The 24,417-nt window shown below is 44.0% G+C and overlaps 1 protein-coding gene and 1 non-coding gene across 2 annotated transcripts in view; one reads left to right on the top strand and one right to left on the bottom strand.

The window, feature by feature from the left end:
• LOC129383396 (glucose dehydrogenase [FAD, quinone]-like) overlaps positions 1-21,463 on the bottom strand; it is a 31,936-nt gene extending 10,473 nt beyond the window's left edge. The window contains exons 1-7 of the mRNA XM_072284125.1: positions 21,328-21,463; positions 18,761-18,963; positions 14,756-14,951; positions 11,697-11,834; positions 10,894-11,018; positions 7,271-7,441; positions 5,379-5,523 (exon numbers count right to left, since the gene is read on the bottom strand). Coding sequence (XP_072140226.1) covers positions 5,379-5,523; positions 7,271-7,441; positions 10,894-11,018; positions 11,697-11,834; positions 14,756-14,951; positions 18,761-18,963; positions 21,328-21,463 — 1,114 coding nt within the window. The remainder of the gene's footprint in view (positions 1-5,378; positions 5,524-7,270; positions 7,442-10,893; positions 11,019-11,696; positions 11,835-14,755; positions 14,952-18,760; positions 18,964-21,327) is intronic.
• TRNAT-CGU (transfer RNA threonine (anticodon CGU)) lies at positions 17,389-17,460 on the top strand. The gene has a single exon. It is a non-coding gene; the product is annotated as a tRNA-Thr (tRNA).
• Positions 21,464-24,417: the final 2,954 nt, after the last annotated feature.

Below are 24,417 nucleotides of genomic sequence, written 5' to 3'. Positions count from 1 at the left end.
CCGAAGCATTAAAAATTAGATTCGGTAATACCTCGGAACATGAGGTGGCCTATGTAGACGCGGCGGGAGGTAGCGGCAGTTTTACGGTGGCAACGGCCGTCAGCGGCCGGGGTACTCCCGTGACCGCTGTCACTCTGCGCGGGCGCAACATAGAAGTTGCCGAGGAAATTGCGATCGCATTAGCTTGCGCTGGAACGGACGCGAAATTTGTGATCAGTGACAGCAAAACTGCCATACAAAATTTTAGCAAGGGAAGGATCTCGCCCTTAGCGGCCAGAATCCTAGGCCAGAGAAAGCTAGATAGAAAAATTCAAATAATTTGGACTCCGGCGCACGAAGCCGTCCCCGGCAACGAGGCGGCCCACGAGCTGGCTCGAGATCTCTACCGCTGAGCCGCTACGGGGCCCCTCGATGACCGAGGGAGCGGAGAGCGCATGCTAAAATATGGGGAGATCACGCAGCATTATAGATTGGCTCGTAGACTGGTATCCCCGCCAGACCCAAAATTAAACAACACACAAGCAGTCGCGTGGAGATGACTACAAACTTATACATATCCGCACCCGTTTATGGCGAACCACATGTTCCCCGAGGCCAGGAGCGATAAATGTAATCTTTGTGGGGCGAGAGGGACCCTCGACCACGTAATATGGGAATGTCCGTACTCTCCCGGGGGAATACACAAAATAGATAGCAGAGACGCCTGGGAGACCCTGCTGCGCAGCTCGGACTCTGAGCTCCAGCTCCGGCTCGTCCAACTGGCTGAAGAGGCTGCTGGGACCCAAGACCTCCCAGCCTGCATCTGATGCGGCGGCACTCGCCCCCTGCCCTGCGTGTCGGGGGGTGGGTAGATCACCTAATCCGTTGGACATTAAAGTTTATTCTATCTCGTCTTGTGAACGAGAAAGTTGAGGAATCTAACGCAACTCGCGGAGCGCTTCAAATGAGTTCGTGTATATCATGGCTCGCGTGCGAGGCGTCAATGAGCCTTGCATAGCTTGCTGTGTGATATATTCCACAGCCACGTTGAACAACGCCCACATGTCGTAAGGTGTTCCTGGTCGTCGCACTGCAGTAGCCGGCCATGGGCCCCACTCTGGTCTAGACTGCGGTTGGCAGTGGTCCTTTGGTAGGTGGAAGGAACCTACGCAGCGTCGGTAAAGACAGCACCGAGACCACTGTCACATCAATTGACTACAGCTGCTCGTTGAGGGACGTGGGTCTCCTTACTTGCCTTTGACGTGATAGGCTTATTTACCAGGATCCTTTCATCTTCACGGGTTAGAGTTTTCTTAGGTATACTAGGGAATTTATGAAGCATAGATTTGTATAACTGGAGCAGCTGACGTCCGGATCCTGTCCACATATATATATATATATATATACAAATATGGAAGAAGAAACATACGGAAGAAACTTTGGGATAGTGCAAAATCAGACCGTGAAAAAAAGGAAAAAGTATCACTTTCTTTTGACAAGCTTTACATTAACAAATCCGCATATATTTGGGACGAAGAGAAGGACAAAGTACCGATGCAAAAAAAAAAAAAACAACAACGACACTGAAACGAACCGCCGAATAACCCGCCGAGCCGCACAAGCCGCCTAATAAAAAAATTAACATTGATGAAGGTAAACGCCCGCACTGTCCTAAGCAAAACAGAAGCCTTGGAAAGCCTTGTAGTCTACTACGAGCCCGATATTGTGGCCATCATGGAAACATGGCTATCACCCGCTATATTCAACCACGAGATTGCTCCGCCAAACTACACAATCATGCGAAAAGACCGACCTTCACGGGGTGGAGAGTGGCCTTACTGATAAAAAAACTGTCGTCGCTTTGTCCTTCTTCCCGAGGTGGACAACACTGAAGCCGTTTTCTGCAAACGTTTGTGCGACGGGACGTCAATTGTAACCGGTTGCGTTTATCGGAGCCCTTCCTCTGACAGTGCCTTTTGACAGTGACATGCCTTTCAGCAATTCAAGAATATATGCAGCGTCATGTCCATCAATCCAGGATAATAATTGCGGGCGACTTCAACCTTGCTGACATAGACTGGCCCACAATGCACAACACACCAGAAGCCTCACAAGTGCTAATATACTTAATGCTAAATTTTAACCTCCATCAAATTGTCTTCCAATAGGTGAAGCGCCAATAGTGACGGCACACAAGAAGAAATAGAGACAGGACAAGGCAATTGTCGCTCGTCCTACCCGCGTTCAAGGCTCAACGAAAAATATCCTCGACCTCATATTTCTTAGCAACCATTTTTCTACAAGTTAAGTACAAATAGACATTATTGAAGGGATATCAGATCGCAGTATACCGATGTCCACATTCCAGCTTGATCATTGTATTACTACCCTGTCTACAGTAAAAAGTTTTTTTAACTTTCCTAAAGCAGATGACGCCAGCATACTAAGTTATCTGTCGCATGAATTCGGTTCCTTTTTTGGAAAAAGCATCTCGGGCATCTACTGATGTAGATGCACTGTGGCTATATTTTAAGAGCATTGTCCTGCACTGTATAACTAATAATATTACAATGCAAAAGAAAAGCAGCACCTTAAGAATCCATAGATCACACACGAAGTCATCCATGCTAAACGGCGCTCAAATCGGTTTCGTAAGGCGAATAATAATAACCCAAAACCATCTACAATCTTGAAGTTAAAATCTGCAGTTATGCATTTAAAGCAGAAACTAAAAGATTCGAAACAATACTACTACAGTGTCACTCTTGCTAGCTTCCTAAAATATAACCCATGAAGATTCTGGAGACATCTGCGCAGTACCGAGCAGACAACAACCAAACTAACTGAAGAAGAAAAAAGTGCAACGGCAAATAACTATAACGATTTCTTCAAGTCAGTCTTCACGGAAGACAATGGTACGCTTCCCCCTCTTCCACCATCCTGTACCTCAGTGCTTGATTCCGTAATGATAACGGATGCCGGAATCCACAATCTTCTTCTCAACATTGACCCTAAGAAAGCAAACGGCCCTGACGAAATTCCAAACGAATTCCTAAAAAAAAAATATGCTGAGTGGTGCAGTAGATATCTGGGACAGATTTTCGTAAGTCACTAGCAACTACTAATCTACCACACGACTGGAAAAAGGCTAAAATAATACCGATCCACAAGAAAGGAGAAAAAAATATTCTTGCCAATTTCAGACCCATATCTCTCACCTGAACTTCATGAAAAATACTAGAACACATCATTCTCAAACACATGACAGTGTTTCTAGAACGCGAAAACATCCTATCGCCTCACAGCACGGTTTTCGATCTGGCTTATGAGCCATCACTCAACTAACAGAGGTAGTTCATGACCTTGATCTTAGTATTAATAATTGTTCTCAAATTGACATGATTTTACTTGACTTATCTAAAGCTTTTGATTGTGTGAGTCACACTAAGCTAATTGCAAAAGTGGAACAAGCCATTGGGAAGGGAGAAGTTTCTGCTTGGATAACAGCTTTTCTAACACGCCGCTCACAATTTATGTTTGATCATATGCCATCTGATGTCGTTCCTGTCACATCTGGAGTACCACAAGGCTCGATACTCGGGCCGCTGTTATTTCTGATCTTCATTAAAGATATAACCAATAAAATAACGTGCAATATCAAACTCTTCGCGGATGATTGCGTGATATATAATGAAATTAACAGCCATAACGACCATCTCGATCTTTCTGATTCGCTTAACACGCTAGCCGATTGGTGCTCCCAGTGGCAAATGTCTATTAAGGTTAATAAATCAGTGGCAATGACAGTAACAAGAAAAAAGCAACCCACTCATTTCACCTATATCGTTAATGGCACACCTCTTTCGATGGTTGAGCAGCAGAAATATTTAGGGATAACGCTGACATCAAACCTCAATTGGCAAACACATAAATAATATTACAAGTACTGCACTGTGAAAGCTATTTTATCTAAAAAGACGCCTAAAGATCGCCCCACCGAACATTAAGCTTCTGGCCTACAAAATATTTGTGAGACCTATTTTAGGATACGCTAAAACAATTTGGTTTCCTTACACAGCAACTAACGTAGCTAAACTTGAAGCCGTACAAAGAAAAGCCGCAAGGTTTGTTCATAGCAAATATCGTTCTACTGACTCACCTTCACGTCTCTTAGCTTCCTCAGGCATCAACACATTATCGTCAAGAGCAAAACAAGGTCGACTGAAATTCCTGTTTCAAATTCTGCACCGTCAGTATAAAATTGATATCACCCAGCGATTTCATATCCGCAATCTAGAATAACACGGCATCAACACCAGCATACGCTAACCGAGTATTCCTTTTCTAATGACGCATTCATGTGCTCATTCTTTCCTCGGGTAATCAGAGAATAGAATGAACTTAACTCGTCATTAACAGCGACAAACTCTTTATCCCTGTTCGTTTCACAGCTGGAGCTCATCACAAGAGATTATTAACGACTTCTAATGTTTGTTCCATATTCTGTTTATGTTAAACTGACAGCACGTAGAAAAAAAATTGTATACACTTGTTTGTTCCCCATTATTTCACATTTTTGCTTTGTCTATGATGTGCCCCGGTTGTTGTTCATCTTATTCTGCATTGCTTAGTGTTCTGTTACATACGTTATCTACCTTATCTTTTGTATTGTGTTGCCTATTGTTGCTGTTTCATTCTTTAAGTAGCTCGCACTTGTATTTATGTACGGAAAAGAAAGAAAGTGTTCATGCCCGTCTGCTAGGCTAGCTCACGGCTGAGAGCGGCAGTACTGTAATATATATATATATATATATATATATATATATATATATATATATATATATATATATATATATATATACACACACGACGTCTATCGCGATTGTGGTTTGGTTATTCAATGACGGCGTCGATTGAAGCACGATTTCAGAAACGGTGGAGTTCTGTTCACGTATGTCTATGAAGGTCTTTTAGGGCATAAACTGATTCGTCTTAAAATGCGGAATTTGTGATTGAAGAAAGTGATCTGATGCGCACATAATACCCATAGGTACAACGGCGGTATGAAAACTGAACTCAGCATCTATAAGGAGCCCTTACGCGTGCCAGTCACTGTTTTTTTCCCTCCTCGCCTCACATACCATTAGCCGAGAACGATACGCGCCTGACCCTAGATTGGACCCCAGCCCTTGAAGACAAGCCCCAGCAAAAACAATAGGTGGGCACGCTACTCGCCTTTGCTATAAATTCTGCTCTCCTGCCGTCATTGAGCATCGCCAAAGAGGTATTTATAAATCTAAAGCGTCCAAAGTTTCTGCGATCTCATGAACAAGTGCTTTTTTTCTCTAAACGTTGGCGTCGTCCTTGAACAGTCTTAGTATGACCTAAATTGTCCTTACCTGTATGATTTTGCATGTACTCTGCAATGCTCTGATTCATGTTGCGTAGTCCTATTTCATCATTTGTGGTAGTTACAACGAGGCCAAGAAAAATTATGTGATCCATGAGTCCCACACCCACTGGAAGGTTCACCACAGGATTGATCTGCAAAAGGACCTCACTTATTACAATGTTCTGATCCCAATGTAGTCGCGAACGATTTCAGAAACAATTTCAGAGTGTTTTAGCCAAGCAGATTGACAAACCTCTCCACTCAGTCGCCGCGTGAAAATACTGACGCGCATGTGGAGAATGAGAGCCACTGTCCATTAAGTTAGATCAGGGAGTAGCGCGGCACCTTGCTTTGTCACATATTTCTTATTACTATTTGCTGTAACTGACCATATTTTGTGATAATAATATACGTCATAAGTAGTACAGAAAGCCGTTGCAAAGTTAGAGAACCATCAGGTAAAACAGTAAACTTATTGCTAATAGAGTTCGTCGAAGACTGGGGCATGCTTACTAGCGCGAGGAAGAAACAAAGACTTAAGAAGAAGGGAGCAGGAAAGAAGAGCGCTTAGGCCTTGCTCTGTTACTTCCTACTCCTTTCTTCGTAGGCATTTGTTTCCTCGTTGCACTAGTAGGCAGAGTCCTGTTCAATTTAACTAATAAAACTTGTTACGCATGGCGAGACATGGGAAATAAAAATATATATTTTTTGAATAGATAATTGTCGTTTTATTAAAGACTTTAGCATCAACATCCCACAATTACCAACTACATGTTCAGCTCAGCAACTAGTCACCGTGTGTTACACTTAACATTTAAATAGTATACTACAACAGTTCTCTGTGACCTTTCGACCACGAAGCTCGTGTGACAGGATGTCCACTTCCTCAACATTCTACTGGCATTGCGAGTGGCTAAGCCTCGCCGCATGAGCCATCCAGGATGGGTTGCCATTGATAAGCGACGTTAAAACACGCGCAAAGTTGAAAAAGTAAATTTACCTTGGGCAAACCGACCGAGACAAGTACCTTTTAATGTCTTTGCTATCATTATGTATTATTACCACAGTGAAAAGGAAAAAAGTGCGTAAAGAGATCACGAGCATAATATGTATTTTATAAGCCCTATTTCATCTAGCCACAACAACAATATGCCGCTGAGAACATGCCTTGTTCACGTCAGAAAAGAGCGAAACTAAAGAATGCTACCAGAAGCGCGCCATAGTTCATTATGCAAGAAAAATGCTGTTGGCTCTTGTAGTGCCCTGACCATAATTCTCCTACAGAAAGAAAGTAAAATTCGCTTCTGATGCGGTAACATCTGAACCTTCTTATTTATTTATTTTTTCTGACTCTCCACGTTCTGGAGTCCTGCGCTTGGAACGCGCGTATATAGGCAGGTGGGATTATATGCCAACTTGTCTGTAAACATTTAACAAGTTCTACGAAAGTGTTCTCGGGATAATAGGAAACATCTTTTGAATTAGCCAAAGGCATCCTTTTTCTCTCGAAATAATTATTTCACTACACTACTGGGGGGCAAGCTGGATTACTGTTGTAGCTTGCCTATAGCGGTCATCGCGGCAGCATGGTATTTCAATGTTCAACCGAGTCATTCATTATATCATCTCAACCGCTAATCATATTATCGTTCCCAGTAATGGAAATGTTAGCCAACATGTAGTTCTATAAAAAACAATTGTTCAGACGATACAATTAACTTTCTTTCCCGCATTCTTCAGAATTGTCACGTGGCCGTTTATCATGTTTTTATACTGTTCAGGTGGATTTCAAGAGTTATATATCTTTTTTTGCAAAAAACACTTCTTGTTTCATTTTCTGCGCTGAAACATTACAGACGTCGTACAGCATAGATTTGGGTCGTAAGGGCATACACTCACGCTGCTATTCTTCAGATCCTCTTCGGGCCCGATTCCCGACAGCATGAGCAGCTTTGGAGAGTTGATGGCTCCCGCAGAGAGAATCACCTCGACGCCGACACTTACATTCATTTCCACTCCGTCTTTGGTGAAGACAACGTGAGTGGCTCGTTTATTGCTGTCAAAAATTAGCTGTACGCACAAAGAGATAAGAACAAGAAAAGACGGTTAAAATAACTAGCCATATGCATGTGATGGCGACTCACTGAAGGCGTACGCTTTCCTTATTCTCTAATCTGACATGCCTGCATTCTCTGTATACTGGTTCCTTGCCTAACTGACATTTATTATTGACATCATCATGAATGTGCTTTTCTTGTTGTGTCCATGAGTGCGTATAAAGCACGTGACGGCCCTTTGGCTTTCCGCTTCCGGTGGCAGTTGCCAGCCTGCTCCTCGCTTCCCCTTTGCTCCCAAAGGTATATATGTTTTAAAAGCAAAAAAATACAATAATAATAATCTTGCTTGTTCCCTTACGTTCTTTTTTTCAGCGCGGCCTCACGCGTATAAAGCTTTAGTTTATCGAATTTGATTAGAAATATTTGTAGTAACGGGCCGGAACGCAGGAGCATCAGCCAGATAAGACATACAATTTATCGTCGAAAATCTTGCGGCTACTACTTCCTCTTCCTTGTCTTAAAGACTTGACGTTTTTAGCAGACGTAAGTGCATATCGTCGCACTGTTGAAGTACCGCATTTGCATCACGTACCTCTTTAAGCCTCACATCTTCCTTTCGACATACGAGCGAGATATCACATCATCATCATCATCATCATCATCATCATCATCATCATCCTGGCTACGCCCACTGCAGGGCAAATGCCTCTCCTATACTTCTCCAACTACACCGGTCATGTGCCGATTGCAGTCATGTTATCCCTGCAAACTTCTCAATCTCATCCACCCGCATAACTTTCTGCCGGCGCCTGCTACGCTTCCCTTCTCTTGGAATCCAGTCCGTAACCCTTAATGACCATCGGTTATTTTCCCTCCTCATTACATGTCCTACCCATGCCCCATTTCTTCTTCTTGATTTCAACTAAGATATCATTAACTCGCGTTTGTTCCCTCACCCAATCTGCTCTTTTCTTATCCCTTAACGTTACACCCTTCATTCTTCTTTCCATAGCTCGTGGCGTTGTCCTCAATTTAAGGAGAACCCTTTTCGTAAGCCTCCAGGTTTCTGCCCCGTACGTGAGTACTGGTAAGACACAGCTGTTACATACTTTTCTCTTGAGGGATAATGTCAACCTGCTGTTCATGATCTGAGAATGCCTGCCAAATGCACCCCAGCCCATTCTTATTCTTCTGATTATTTCAGTCTCATGATCCTGATCCGTGGTCACTACCTGCCCTAAGTAGATGTATTCCTTTACCACTTCCAGTGGCTCGCTACCTATCGTAAACTGCTGTTCTCTTCCGAGTCTGTTAAACATTACTTTAGTTTTCTGCAGATTAATTTTGAGACCCACCCATTTGCTTTGCCTCTCCTAGTCAGTGAGCATGCATTGCAATTGGTCCCCTGAGTTACTAAGCAAGGCAATATCATCAGCGAATCGCAAGTTACTAAGGTATTCTCCATTAACTCTTATCCCCAATTCTTCGCAATCGAGGTCTCTGAATACCTCCTTTAAACACGCTGTGAATAGCATTGGAGTGATCGCATCTCCCTGCCTGACGCCCTTCTTTATTAGGATTAACAACGGTTAAATTTGTTAATTTTCGCTTTTCATTCCTGTTTGACCGCTGCCTCTGCTCTCTCCCTTAGATCGCTTAATTTCTCAAGTCCTTGCGACTCTTGTTTCCAGTTGCCAATTTTGCACGAAAGGTGCTGTATAATTAGGGAAAGACCAGACGAGGTAACAGGTGACATTCATAATCCTTATGGGTTTAACAGTTATTGCAGGGTTTGATCATGGACGCTGTTTCGCATTATCTTATTTGCTAGCTTATCTGAACCATATCACGGGTGTATGGTTCCGAGGATCTACCAGCGTCGCTGTGAGCCATCACTCGAAGAAACCATGAAGCAAAAGGAAAAGTTAAACGCAACTGGCGTTGTATCCGGCCGCAGCTCGTTCCACGAGCATGCAGACCAGCTGAGTCCCTTTCCCGGTCCCTGGATCAGTCTAAACAAAAAAGGTTGAACTAACGAATCCGCAGCGATGCGTGTGACCGTTAAACAGATGATGACAACTGAACGCATCTCGAGTTATTTGCGCGGGCACCGAATCGATCAGAAAACTGGTCTTCACACCCCAGGTGAGGCCGGTAATTACCGCCATCGAAAAGCAGTGAAAAAACAACAGTCTGAAGATTGATTTGGCGGCGCTTTAGGAATGTGTGTCAGAAGTGGTGGCGTGGGGCGGGTAGGTGGGAGGGGGGAGGTATGCCGAATAATCCCCCTGCCCCAGTGGGTACGTTCCTGATGATGGTTCTGGCCGCCTCGACAGTCAACCGTTGTCAGAGGCCGTTGTCAGACGCGTGACTGCGAAGGTTAGTTTTCAGAACATCCAGGCCTTACTTTACATCTTTCTTAAAGTACGGGTCTCAACTCTAGGCGATGAGTTGACTTCCCCGTGAAGCATTTTGCACCTTTCTTTTGTCGTCATCGTTACCAATCTTGGTCCTATTTCTGTCCCTTTTAACCTTTCCCCCGCTCAGAGTAGCTGGCTGCACGATTGTAGCTCAGGCCGTCCTCTCTGCATTTGAGATTAATAAACTTTTCTCTCTAAAGGCAGAAGAATAGGGCAGTGACACTGTATTCAAGCATTTGCTTTCATTTATTTTTTGCGATAGCAATTATACAGACCCTCGAGCCACATCCGCGCCGTCAGCGCCATCGTTGCCATGCGTTCCTGCTCAATTGCACATGCGCGGCACGCGCGCGTAGAGTTTGAGCGAGTCTCCAGAGCATAGAGTTTCGCACAATTTTTGCGGGAAACTGTGTGCTCCAGATTTGCGTAATGCGTTTGGCTGCAAGAACTACAAATTTAAGTGGACGCACCGTCAACGCTGCTGCGCTCAACCGCCTCGGTGGCCGAGCCATGACCTTCCGCTTCTGGCACGAGCGTTGTGTGCACGCCCACAATAAACACACCAACGTTTCTGCTGAGTTGCTCTGACGCTGATTTGAGCGGTACGCGCAGCAAATCCCCACGCTAACGTTATCTAATATTTCACAGGGCGCAGTCAGTAACGCCGACGGTTTCCCGCCGGTCTCGTCTCGTGCACCATGAAAGTGCGATGCCTGCGACGCCACTGACGGCTTTCATCGCGCCAGAGCAAGGCACCTGGATACAGTGCCGCTTGGGAGCGTTGCTGTCGGGGCGCCTAACGCCAGCGTTAGTGTACTTCGCCGGAGTCGTGAAACACTCAGCAGCAGGAGTTGTCTCCCCGCATCAGTTGACTTGCGTGCTGCGTCGCGCCAGCATGTCGCACCCGCGTGTATTGAGAACAACACCGTACGAGGACGTCAAGCCTACCGCTAAGCGTTGCTATCGCAGTCAATGCTCTGCCCTTAGGACGCAACTGACAACTTTGTGTACTGTAATTATATTCTATTGGGAAGGCAGTGCTCACCTTAGTGACGGTGCTGTTCAGAGAAATGTGAAGGTTTGTTCGGTTTCGTTGTACATTCCGTATGAAGCACGTGCTTGCACTCATTCTCACCCCGAAGGCAGTGTTGGATTGCACCCTCGAGTAACCTGCGTGAAGTGTACGGTAATGACGTAATAGTTCTGCGGAAACCCGCAAGGTGGAGAGTAGTAATTAAGGAAGGGAAAATCAGACAATCCACCCGTTCGTAGCAATTGCTACAAAGGAAGCCCATGCGGGTTCCTTGAAAGAAAAGCCTCGGAGCTGAAGAAAAATTCGTCCTCGTCCGGGACTCGAGCCCGGGACCACAGCCTTTCCGGGGCAGCCGCTCTACCATCTGAGCTAACAGTTAAGAAACACGGTGCAAGATATCACCATAAACCCTACCGTTTTCTTTCATTACAGGTCTGACGATCGAACGCCGTGCCTCACTCTGTGTTTTTTCTTCGTTATATTTTTCTTTTAACAGCTTGACTAACGTTAGGTGACACTGTATATGCAGTGCGCGGGTAAGTCAGAGCTAGGTAAAATGAACAACGTATGGGTAATCAATAATTTTAAATAATGGGATCATTACGTATGCAGTATGCCTAAAAATAGTGATGAAAAAGGCGCCTGAAAGGGTTAAAGGTTATACATTAAACTTTTCTCTTTAATTCTGTCAATTTGGGCTCTAAATCATGCCAGAAGTATAAAAGAGTTTGGAGCTGAAATAGCCGTCTTTATTCATTTGGTTCCTTATTAGAAACTGCGAAGTCAAGCATGCAGAGAAGAGCCATTATTCTTACCGGTGTGGTTCGCGCCGTTGTAATCAACATAGCTGTAGTGGGATTCACTACACGCATTGAGAAAAGCGTAGCTCAGTGACGTGTTGTAGGGGGGATAGTTGATCGGCATCTCTCCCGACATTCCGTGGTACTGCGTTCCTGCACCCAATGAAAAGTGTGTCGCTTTCACATAAACGTGGTCTACGGCTGTCTGCCGGTATTTTTTACGTGCTCATGCATATACTATGAAGCAATTTGTTGCTCCGTACAGCTCTCTGTGTTGAATGGTACCTTGCTTTAATGGTACCGAACGTTCGTTTGGTTGACCACCTGCCTTCCCTCTCCTTACTTTCTCTCTCTCTCTCTCTCTGTTGCTTACGTTGTTTTCTCAGTTCAGGCATAGCGAAGCTTGGTATTCTTCTCGGGTATATCCAAAACGCACCACAATATTTCTTTTTATCATATCAGTGGGAGCTCCCGCTTTTCTAGTTGACAGTGAATAAAAGAGTAACGCCTGAAATAGACGCCTATGCAATTGCACTGTAGTCCATCCAAAGCCACACAAGCTGAACTCTAATTCTACCGTACCAGTGGGACAAAACCGGCTGCAGTTGGGAGGCCGCGTTTAGTGAAGATTGTTTTCTTGGTTCTTTATTTATTTATTTATTTATTTATTTATTTATTTTGAGGCCTGCGAAGTTGCACACCCTGTGGTGTGGTGTGGTCATGTGGCGCATGTGACTATTGATGCAATTGACACCCTTAGTCTACTTCTGACATTAAAGATTGTAAATAAAGGTGTCTTTAGGGATACGTTTTGTCAATATGTTGGTTGGACGCTAATCCCATCAACATCGAAACTCATTGGTTCTGCAGGATTTTTTTCTGTCAGCGTTAACACGCCGCCGTTATTGCAAGCACCAGTTATAGCACAGCTTGTGCACGAAGTCGCGCTGTTACCCTCGCCTCATTTTAGTGTGTCTTCGACGCGAAGCTTGCTACACCCGGGTTACCAACAGCTTTCTGTTTCTTGCATAAATATTGGCTGGCCGAGAGCTACGCTTGCCGCTATTGGCGCAACTTTGGTGTTGCTTGCCTTCTGGTCACAGGTTGGCCTAAAATGAAGTTAAATTCTTTATGTGTTCGTCCAACTTTTCCATGCTCTTCATGCTGATGCAGTCTCACTAGTCTTGCAAGAGGGCGCAACCAATGAATATGTTGCATGCTGCACGTATCACACAGAATTGCCAGTTTACCAAACTAACAGTGGCGTCGACTAAGGCACAAGTTAAAAGAACTCAGAACTGGCCGGAATGTGTTATGAGATGTTGATGGAAATGAAATGACCATAATTTATAGTGATATGCATCCAGTATGCTGTATGCGAATTAAGTGGAAATTCTAGTTTTAAATTGGCGATAAGCGGTGAGGCCTCGCGGTGAAATCTCGATACTTCGGATGTAATCTACGAGGTTACTGTATGTAAGTTGGCTCTTATGAAGTACAACATAATTATTGCTTAAAATTGCAGTTGCTGTATTATTAGACGCTTGCGCTTTATTCTACGCTTCGGAAATCAAAAGCGCACGCAAGGCTACTACAACATGCTCAACTGCGTATCACGTGTAAAAACATCGTTTCGTTTTGACTGGTTAAATACCAAAGCAGTCGGACAGGAAACAACGACAACACGTAGCTGTTATAGCAGGAAAACTTTAACACATTGGAAAACATGAATCGCAGGAAAGTCGATTTGATAAACAAAATAGTACTTTCTCACAGTTACATGCACACTTGTCGTCTGCCTCTCACTACTGCCGGCGTACAATCGCCATGGCGCTCCCCTATCACCGTTTTCAGCATCCTTCCAGTGAACGACTACATACCCAAAGCAGATAGAAAAGTTATCGTAAAAGAATCAGTGCCAATCCATTCTGTGAAGAAGGATGACCAGCAAAGCTGTGTATGTGGGCCCCTTAATGGCGAACTGCACCTCCGCCGTGGGTCGGCCCGGCATTGCACTATCTTCAATATTTTGTGCCTACACACGGAAACGATCCTGGGGAACTAGCCCTTGACAGCTTCGCTATAAAATGTTCCGTGGCGTTTTTCCGCGTTACCACTTCAAGATTAGACACTCTGACCTGTAAGCTTTCCATTGAATCAAAAAGAAATAGGTACCATGAAAACTGCTCTTCAGTCCCTCTAAGGTGGACAGTATTGTATACTGGCCTCCTGTACGTTAGCCGTCGGTGCTTTTTTTTTTTGGTAAGGTCTACAATGACAAGACTAAACCAATTACTTCTGACTGCTGTAAAATGGCCCCTTCAATGGCCGCTTCATTCGCTGTTCGAATATTTTCCTTCCAAACTGCAGGACTAGCGATGTGTTCTGATTGATTCAACCAGAAGAATAGCCAAGACTCAAACCGCCTTGCCCGCACCATTGCTTCCGCTACGGATCGAGAAGCATTCTAGTACCCTGTCAGCAGTCATTTACAGTCATAGCTCTTGCGAATGTATTACCTGTAAGCTTTTCTATACTCTTCTTGCTCATACTCCTCTATATGAAACCGAACGCCCCTGAGCGGCCGTTTGAAGTCCTGCTGTGCGTCCTTCTGTGTGTGTTCAGTGCTCCCTCCCTCCTTTCCTCTCTCCACCTGCTGTTGCCTCCGTTGTAGGGTAGAAATCCAGGCACTCGTCTGGTTGTTTCTGCTGCCTATCGTCTCCTTATCTTAGTGTCTATTATCTCTCTCCAAAACTGCCATGAGCGAAACTATACATTTTTTATGAAAAATGACACCAGTCGGAAATGTGTGCGCTGAAATAGAGAACACATTAACGTTATTGCCTGGAAAGTGTCATCGCAGCCTGATTCACCATTCGCAGCACCAACACTAAAAGGCAGATGTTTTTTTTTTTTTTGTCTGCTTCAGTCATACGCTTATAGATGCAATTCGCGACTCCAAAAAACGAAAATGTCAAGCATATTACCAAAGTCAAAAGCACTAATTAGGCACAGAGAGCGATGTTTCCTAGTTTGAAATCGTCCAAGCCACCATAACAGACGGATCGACTCACTCTCTTCTTCGGAGACGCCGCTCACATTGAAGAACTCGATGGCCTTGAAGTTGGGCAACACACTGGTGTAATTCCAGCCGGTGGCGTTGAAATCTTTTTCCCACAAGTCAAAGTCGTGCCTGCTGCCGCGCACGAAGTTCATCGAGTTGATTGAACCGGTACCGCCCATAATTTTGCCTAGGGTCAACACAGCCACCTGTTCCAATGGTCAAGAAGCAAATAAATAGATAAAATTCAGCACGTGGAACTTGACGACGTCATATGCAGCCTAACAAACCTGGTTACGCCCACCTCAATAAGGAAGTTTAACATATACTGAATTCTATACTTCAGCAAGGCTGAAAGCACAGCGAGTTAATGGACACTTTTGGCGCTAGTTGAAAACAGCGCTAAGATACGGCACAATACAAGAAAAACAGAAGACACGATAGTTTTTAGACGCACCCGCCGGAATATGTGCGTATGTTCTGCGACTAAGTGCACAGAGTTTCGAGACCAGTGATGCCACGGCTGCTGATTCATCAGTAGATCTACTGATTTTTTAAATTTTCTGCTGATTCAGTGATAAAGCGCTTGAATCTGCTGATTTTCTTGCTTTTCTACTGAAACGAAAGCGAAATCTGCAACTTTTTCAGTACAGAGGATGGATGGATGGATGGATGGTTATAAAGGTTACAGAGGTTATATTAATGTGATGCCACCTAGCGAGAGAAAGAAAAACGTGGTTGGCTCCGAGGTTAACATGTGTTGCCTTTCCAGTGTCTCAAACGTGGCGCTACCTCTGTCTTTGAGCAAAGCGGGGAAAAGGCATAGAGTTTCTATGCTCTATGGGAAAAGGTGAGGTGGTGAATTTGTGGAAGTGGGTGCACTACCGAGCCCCACAACTATGAAACCACCAGTATCATCATCATTATCATCATCATCATCATCATCATCATCATCATGACCAACCTATTTTTAGGTCTATTCGATTAAGCCAAGTTTCTCTGCACCTTCTGCACCTATTCACGGTGCACTGCACCTAGACCCTCGATTCCCCGAGGTGCAGCAGTGCACCCTGCACCCCCGTGCTCGATTGAACGGGGTGCAATGCAAGGTGCCGCCGCGGTGCACTGCACCCTTGAACCTTGCAGCGGGTGGGTGCAGCCCGGCACCCCCTGCACTTTTTCGTTTGAGGTGCCGTGCACCTTTTTCTGAATCGAACAAACATTTTATGTGCACTGCAGCACGGAGGCCTCTATGGAGGCCTCTCCCAGCGATCTCCAATAGCCGGACTTTCGCGCGAAATGCGCTAAGGACGCACATAGGCGGAGATAAGGCCCTTATTTAGGTTAAGCAATTGAGTGTGGAGTTTATATTTGTCGGTTGAGTTGTGAATTCCATTTTGAGTGTGTTTTATTTTGGGGTTGTTGCTAGTAAAGTCTGTTTGCTGTGCTCGCCTGCATCTCCCGACTCCATCTCTCACCGCAACATCCGCACGGCCCCGAGATCAGTGACAAATAACACGCGGAAAAGACGATAAAAGTAAGCGTGTGTGAGGATTTGGGGGGGGGGGGGGATACGTCTTAAACGACATTATTAAACGCAGTGAAATAAAGATGAGGATCAGTAACCTCGACCAAAGAGGCAGGCAGATAATTCCAACCTCGGCATCTTTCTGAAAGGAACGAGTTAAAGTAAGCCGGTATTCTATGTTGAAGAGCGCCTATTTTATGCTGATGACCAATCCCAGAAGAAACATTATACCAATTTCACGTAAGCTATAGATTCAGATATCATTCTTGTCAACTTTAGGTACCGTAAATAGTGAAGTTTACAGAACTGAGCTATCTGTAAACTGCTATGGGATTTCTCAACTAATTGCTTCATTTTTTAAGCTTTATTTTCTACATGTTTTGTCCGAAAGATCAGAAGTCCTAAATTATTGCTCTGCCTGCTCTAGTGTGCAAATACATCTTTCTTTTTCTCAACTACAACAAATTTCATTCAAATTGTTTCAGCAGTCGTCTGATCACAGCATTTCTTTTTCACACTTACTTCAAGAGGAAATGGAGCTGGTCCGGGGTAAATGGTCTGCTTAAGTTCTGTAAACTTCTCGGGGTACTATGGCACACAGGTTAATGTTATTGCATTAGTTCTATTTATTATTTATGGTTTTCTGAAACTGCTCGTCACTGATTCTGCGCTTCACCCTGCAAGCCAGCCTGCTTTTTTATTATCATAGCCGTCGAATGGTGGGGTCCGATTGAGCCACAATATAATTTTCGTAATTTTTTTACAACATGGTAATTTTATCTCCTGAATGGTACATGATTTACATGACAAATAGCAGATACAGGGCAGAAAGGCGCTCATTTGACCTTGTAACTGGCACTTTGTGCCCGTTGGTCAAACAAAAGCTGTACACGCGCTTGTACAGACATGAATATTTCACTTGGGTACAAGCGAAGTCAATCTAGGGACGATGCACACATTGAACAACGAAATTGTATGTGTTACAATTTCATCTTTTCTCATAGCACCACAATCCACATCCACCGCTAAGGTTTACGAGTGGTGGCGCTGGCTGACACTCCCAGGGTTACTTCTAGTAGTAACACATAAATACCCCAGAAAGTGGAGGGGAAGACGGTGCCGCGGTAGCTCAGTTGGTAGAGCATCGCACGCGTAATGCGAAGACATGGGATCGTTCCCCACCTGCGGCAAGTTGTTCATCCACTTTCATTGCCATTAATTTATAATTCCTTTACTTCAATCAATAAGGACAAGTAATTTCAGCTGTGTTGTCCTTGCTGTCTTATTTGTTGGACATGTGTAATATATGGCTAAACTCTATGTCACAAAATGGCGCCGCTAACGCAGTCACTTTTTTTTTCTTTTCTTTGTACCTAGGTAGGACATTAGGCAGTATAATAGCAAGAGCTTGGTGGCACAACCCACCGCCCCGTTCCAGAGGGGACGCTCATAACATCCGTCCATCCGTCCTCGCGCAAACGTTTCGTCTCACCCAGTATTCCGCAAACAACCGTACGCTTACGGACAAGCTAAAACTCTGTATTATGAGCACTGTATTACAAGACCGACACAGTCCTCTTGCATTCTACATTTCGCGCTCCGGTTACTTCATTGTTCTTTACGACGAGTCACCAAATTCCGCCACACTCGCCACAGCCTCTTCCCTGGACTCAAAACTACGGGAGAAAAATGAGAACACGTATATATGTTTGTGCTTGAATATATTCGTAGTTTTATTCAACACTCAATTACAGAAGATCGATTACAAGATCGACTGAACGATCGATTACAGAAGTTGCGTTCACACAGGGTGTCTAGCATCCGCCGACACATCCCCATTACAATGGAAAGTGCCAGGCTTTACAGAGAAGAGCGGTGACAGGTGGCACTGGTTGCTGTCTACGGCGTCGCGCAATGCATTGACGTTGTCCACGTCGGCGAGACCAGTGGGGCTTCTCAGACATGCATTCAATGCGATTGCGTCTTTCTTATAGCGGTGAATCCTTTCGTACGCAAGCACATACTTTAAATACGGTATATAAAGGCGAATGCTCCCAGTGCGATGCTACGAAAGCTTCGCTTTCAGTGAATACGAGGAACGGCAGAGGAGGAAACAGCTACGCGGCGCCTGTGGGAGCCGAAGCCCGAACCCCCGCATGACGCTAGAGATGCTCCACCGATTGAGCCACGGCGATGGTCGTTCCACGGGCCACTCGTACAGACATACCCTATACAGTACACTGTGGAACAGCCACCACGGCCGTAGCTGAATTGGTGGGGTATCACAGGCGTCGTGTGTGGGTTCAGAATTCGACTCCCCCAGACGCCAAGGTGTCGTTTCTTCCCCTTTTATTTCCCTTTTCTTTGTTCATTATGCGTGCTAATAGAGAACACAGGTCATTTGCCGCGTGCTTCTCCTTGCTTCATTTTATCAGATAAACTGGAATTAATACTGGCCTAATGCGACGCGGCGAAAATCCTCGAACTTACATGTCCTGGGAAAGAGAGGCACGAATTGTTTTGCGGTGTCGTGGTGTACATCCAGCTGTTGTTCGGCTTGGCTGCAAAGGCAGCGGAGAAAGGAACAAGCAGATCGTCCGTCTCGTTTAGGCCGGCCTCGAGGAGAAGAACCGTGAACGTGTTGTTGGCAGACAGTCGGTTGGCCACAACGCTGCCCGCGGAACCAGCGCCCACTGTAATGTGCATGGAGGAGGAACACTATTTGGCATCAAAATATCTGCATGCGTGTGCAAGTGTTATACATTTCCGTAAAGCAAGTTTGCGCACTTTAACACTTTACTGTGATAGAAACTATACGATCCGCCAAGGGTACGTGCCAATCGCTGAGTGGATGCTGTGCTGCGGAAAGGTGAAGCGATGCGTACGCGTGGCTTAGAGTTGCTGTTATTTATGTGATTAAACACTTCTCAGGGCTAGTTATGATAAACAAAACCTTAGAGAAGGGAGGGAGGGGGATTACCCAATACATAACTCCTTCGTCTCCCAGTTTCGGAATAAAGCGAGGTCGACCGTCAAATAAATCGTCTCTTTCTATTTGCTCACTCTTTCGGTAAAAATTGCACAAACATGCTCAACATTGCGTTTTTGTTAAACAGAGATGGCTTGAAGGTCAGAAAGCTCGAAGGTTGTGTTCGTTACTAAAGCTTTGGAAAATGGCTACCCTGTTCCCAAAGGTATGAATGGTGGGTCATTTATTGTATGCTAATGTGTAAAGGAAAATTTTCACTGTAAGTAGCGAATATATGTGATCGATGAATAAAAATAATTATCCATATGTTTCATACAATGGGCACGGTAAATATTGAAATTTTTTTTTTTTACAGGCGTAGAAGCAGAGGCACCCAATTATTTAACTCATGCCGAAATATACGAAGCAATGTGTTCATATAGCACTGCTAAGCATTTCTCTAGATTTGAGACGGAAAGTTAAATTCTAGTGACTGTTGGAAGCGGAATTTCAATTTAGGGGCTTAATGTTATTGAATGAAATTTCAAAAATTCGAAAGTTCGAAAAAATAGAGGCACGAAGTTTACAAATTAATAGACCGCCTTTAAGAATAGATATAGTGCTTCCGTAAACAGCTTCCATTAGATATTTTAAAGCGGACAAATTCTATATGTCAATTTATATATTACATGAATTTGTTACGTTGTGCACAATGGTTTCGCAAGAGCTGTTTTTACACATTACTAAATTTTTTTGAGATTCATATGTAAAATGTCAATTTTCTCCGCTTTAGATGTACTATCAGGTGCAATTCACAGAACTGTGGTATAATTTTTCGTTGGTGCGTAACAGAGTTGTAAACTCGATAGTTTTGTTTCCGGAATATTTGCGATTTTTGCCCATTTTTACTAACAAATTGACCACCTAAATCAAGAATTCGAACCCAACCGTTACTAAAATATAGGTTTTTCTTATAAATGCAAGAAATATCGCCATGTGCTGTGCAGTGATTGCACAGAAAAACTAATTCTTCTTTTACATGCATTTAGATAGGAGCACCCGAACTAAAGCTTCCTCTTAAGAGCTGCGCTTTAAAAGCGCCGGCTTCCATGCGCTCCGAGTATCGCGTTTCAATCGCTGAGCGCTCTACATCTGGCGAGAGGTGTGGAAAAAATTGTAAGGGTGGTATATTCTACTCTATTGAACTGACGTATTTGCATCTTCTTACAACATAATAATCAAGATCATATTGCGCTATGTCAACGATATAGCTGGTGTAGAGCACTTGATGCTGAATTTCTCCGCACCGATCACCAGGTGAAGAACTGAAATCTGAGGTGAACAGTGCCTCAAATAATTTATCTCAACGCACTACCGTACGGCTAAAAAAAAGAGGGAACATCTGCACACTTCAATCATCGTTAACAATCTGTTCCGAAGAATTAAAACATACATGTTAGTACAACTTCTCACAACCACAGATTGCCATAAAATGTGCTCGTGAATGTGCCACTCACGTGGTACAAAAACGATGGGGCCTTGCAGTGTCGCGGACAACGTTTCTCGACAACCCACCTCAAAGGCATTATATATATATATATATATATATATATATATATATATATATATATATATATATAATAATATGCGTACTATAATGTAGCTTAGTACCATGCACCTTGTACTATATGTCAATGCCAAAAGTTCCTAGAAATCAGTGCTGTCTGTTTTACGGGTGCAGCGTCTTTTTTTCTTACCAACAGCTGTTTTTATTATGTACTATATAGATCAACTAACTGGCCCATTATTCTGTTTTTTGCAACGAAATACTTCAGTTGTAATAAACACAACCTCTAATTTCTCATACATTGCGCTCACTTTGGCTCTATAATAACGAAGGAAATCATCCAGAGGCCAAGAACCCAGAGCAATAATGAGCACCATGATCACGTCTGTCCATATTTCCGGACAAGAAGTTCTTCTACATAATGACCAAGAAGTTAGACATTCAAAGTAAGGCTCATAGTCAGGAAACCTTACACCAGGTATACAGTCTTTGTTTGTCTCGGCGAAAAGCACATTGACTTACCTACTACAAAATCGTAGCACTTCAAAAAACCTTGATCTACGGCGTCTCCGTTGTTCTGTTCTTCTCCATCGCAAGAAGCGTTGCAAACAACGGCCAATACCAAGACCGCGGCTAATTTTACCGTTAATGTTGCCATTGTGACTGAGCGTCTGTAGCAAGAATAAAAGTACACAGCCCTGCACTCGCAAGGGCTGAACACGAGTTTCGTTCTTCTACAGCCCTGCTAGTGCAAGTAATGTACGTCTTGATACCGAGATATCCACAAAGGCTGGGAGCAAGCCACGGGACTATATAAGGGCATATTGGTGCTACGTATGTGGCGTTAAGATTCCACCAGCCAATGAAAATCGCGCGTGCCGCATGACTCGTTTCTCGTACAACTGACATTTACTTACTGCAGCAATGGCTGTCGTTTCAGCTTCTAAGGAGGCATTCTTTAACCTTATCAAAACGTAGTTCGTCATTAGTGACATTTCTGAGAGCAGCGCTCATTCGTGAAGTCCGGATATTTCCTATTTGTTGTCATCTACGTGTTTCTCCCTTCTGTTCGTATTCAGTGACGCACTTATGCTTAGGATGGGCTTAGGCTCACTCGCGACTGGTAAAGAATACCTAGAATTTTGCTTGAAGTCACCTGCAGTGCAATACCTGACTGCGACAGAGCGAATTCATTGAGGTAAAAACATTCCTGGTGTCCTACGTGTGAGGGCAAAACAAAATGAGAGGGAAAACAAAACATGTGCCATAGTGATGGCAGTGGAAATGAAACGCAAGCATGACGTTGTTTAGTGCCAGCTCAAAACCTTTTGGTAATACAGCGTATGCGCATTGCGATCTTCCTACTTTATCACTTGCTTGCTCTTGGCAATGTCTTCTGGCCTTCGCTGAAATGTCTCTTCTAGTCTCGCATTTGCCCGTTTGTATTCTTAATAATATATGGGGTTTTACGTGCCAAAACCACTTTCTGATTATGAGGCACGCCGTAGTGGGGGACTCCGGAAATTTTGACCACCTGGGGTTCTTTAACGTGCACCTAAATCTAAGTACACGGGTGTTTTCGCATTTCGCCCCCATCGAAATGCGGCCGCCGCGGCCAGGATTCGATCCCGCGACCTCGTGCTCAGCAGCCTAACACCATAGCCACTGAGCAACCACGGCGGGTGTTTGTATTCTTAGAACCTGTGCACAACAACAGCTTCTATTGTTGTATTTAATTGGTTCTTGCTATTTTAAGCAGCTAAACATTACATTTTTTTAAGAAGACCGACTGTTAGGACATAGCTGCTATGGCATTTTATTTAGTGTGTGTTCAACCAGAACGCACGAGACGATAGAAAGGCGGGGACGCGGTTTTCTACACAACTGAAGGTTGTTTGCAAGCGAACAATACACACTCACCTGTGAGCAGTAACCGAGAAATAACACAAAAATGTGCAAGACTACAAAAACCAGCGTCTCGGGCCGCTATTTATAAACAAACGGGTTTTGTGTTTGAATGGCTCACTTCCTATTTGATCATAACGGAATTTGACGTCATTGTTCGTGAAGCACAGTAAGCGTGACGAAAACATTTGGATGTGGTGACAATCATTTAGTTCTACTGAACTGTGACATTGAATATCTAGATTTCCTTCTTGCCAACTGCTTGCACACTGAATCATGACAGCCTCCGGCATATTTTCCTCACACAGCAAGCGCCTGTAAACGAGACCATTAATTTCTGACATCCCGCAATTCACATTGATGACTGGCGTTTGTGTTGGTCATTAGTGGCGGGTAACTGAGGCGTCAGCCTCAAGTTAAGGTTTCAACAAGGTCACTCGTCTTCATCAATGCAACAACGGCTTACCTTTTTCCTCTATGCGAAAGGTCAGGAGTCGGTGCGATAGATTAAAATGAGGGCTGAGCAAATGAAATCGAAATGTTCAAAAGGAAGGCTTAGTTGCGGAATGACTTGAGGTAGCGAGGGAAGGTGGGCTACTTGGTTGTTTCTTTTTCTTCTCCCCTTTGAGAATTTCCAGTTCCCCTTACCCAGTCCTCACCTCAATATTTCGTACCTGCTAGTGTTATTTGCTCCTGGGGGGAGAGATAGTTACATAGACACGGCCAAGAAAAGCAGTAGTTCCCCTAAAACCACCTCAAAGGGGGACACCTTTGCTCAAAACGTTCACTCCAGGCTGGAACGGCACCCTTTGACCCACTTCTGGGTTAACTAGATTCTCTATCATGCCGTGCACCGTTTGTCCTGCATAGACGTGCGCATTCTCCTGCTAACCGCGGCATTGCTAAACAAGCATAAACATTGTTCCTTCAATGAGTATACCGGTTGAGAGTTTGATGCCCGTGACGTCTTGTAGTTTCTTTTGTCCTTTTGTTTTGCGCGCTACTCAAAGTAGGTGAATATCAATAGGTAACAACTCGCTCAGCTTTCAGTTGTTCTGCAGGATTACAGATTACGAGCCGAAATGAAAGAAACTCATTGTACAATGCGCACCACTGTATTCTAATTGGTGAAGCAAGGAATCACTAATTTGCGTTTTATATATTTTATTTATTTATTGGTTACCTGCACCATAGGACATTACAGCAGGGAGGTTACAGACTTAACTAAGTACACGAACAAATTATTTCAGTGCGTGGAAAAAAGCATAATTTCTTGCGATATATACAATGCTCGATGGCCCGCTGTTCCAGTCTCGAACAGTTCTAACAAAAGAGGAATAACGCAAGACTACAAGAAAATTACCTTACCTTCAAACAGTGGTCCAGTCGCTTTGATATAGTGTGTGGTGTCAGTATATATTTTTCTGGGTTTATGCCTGCTTTAGAATAATAAACTTTGTGGAAAAATTTTATTCTGACATGCCTTATACGGTCCTTAAGCTCTTGCAATTTAAGTTTACGTTTGCTTTCTGTCATGCTAAGCTGCCGGCTATAGTTACCAAGAGCAAATATGATTTCCCTATTTATTTATAATTTATTTGTAAGCTCAGCTGTACGAGCGTATATGCGTCCCAACGAACACAACCATATTCAAGTATTGATTGTACATGAATGAAATATTGCTGCGCCTTCAAGTTCCCCGGTAAA

Source organism: Dermacentor andersoni, chromosome 8 (genome assembly GCF_023375885.2).
Source record: "Dermacentor andersoni chromosome 8, qqDerAnde1_hic_scaffold, whole genome shotgun sequence".
Lineage (NCBI taxonomy): Eukaryota > Metazoa > Arthropoda > Arachnida > Ixodida > Ixodidae > Dermacentor > Dermacentor andersoni.
This window is presented reverse-complemented; position numbering and strand designations above follow the sequence as displayed.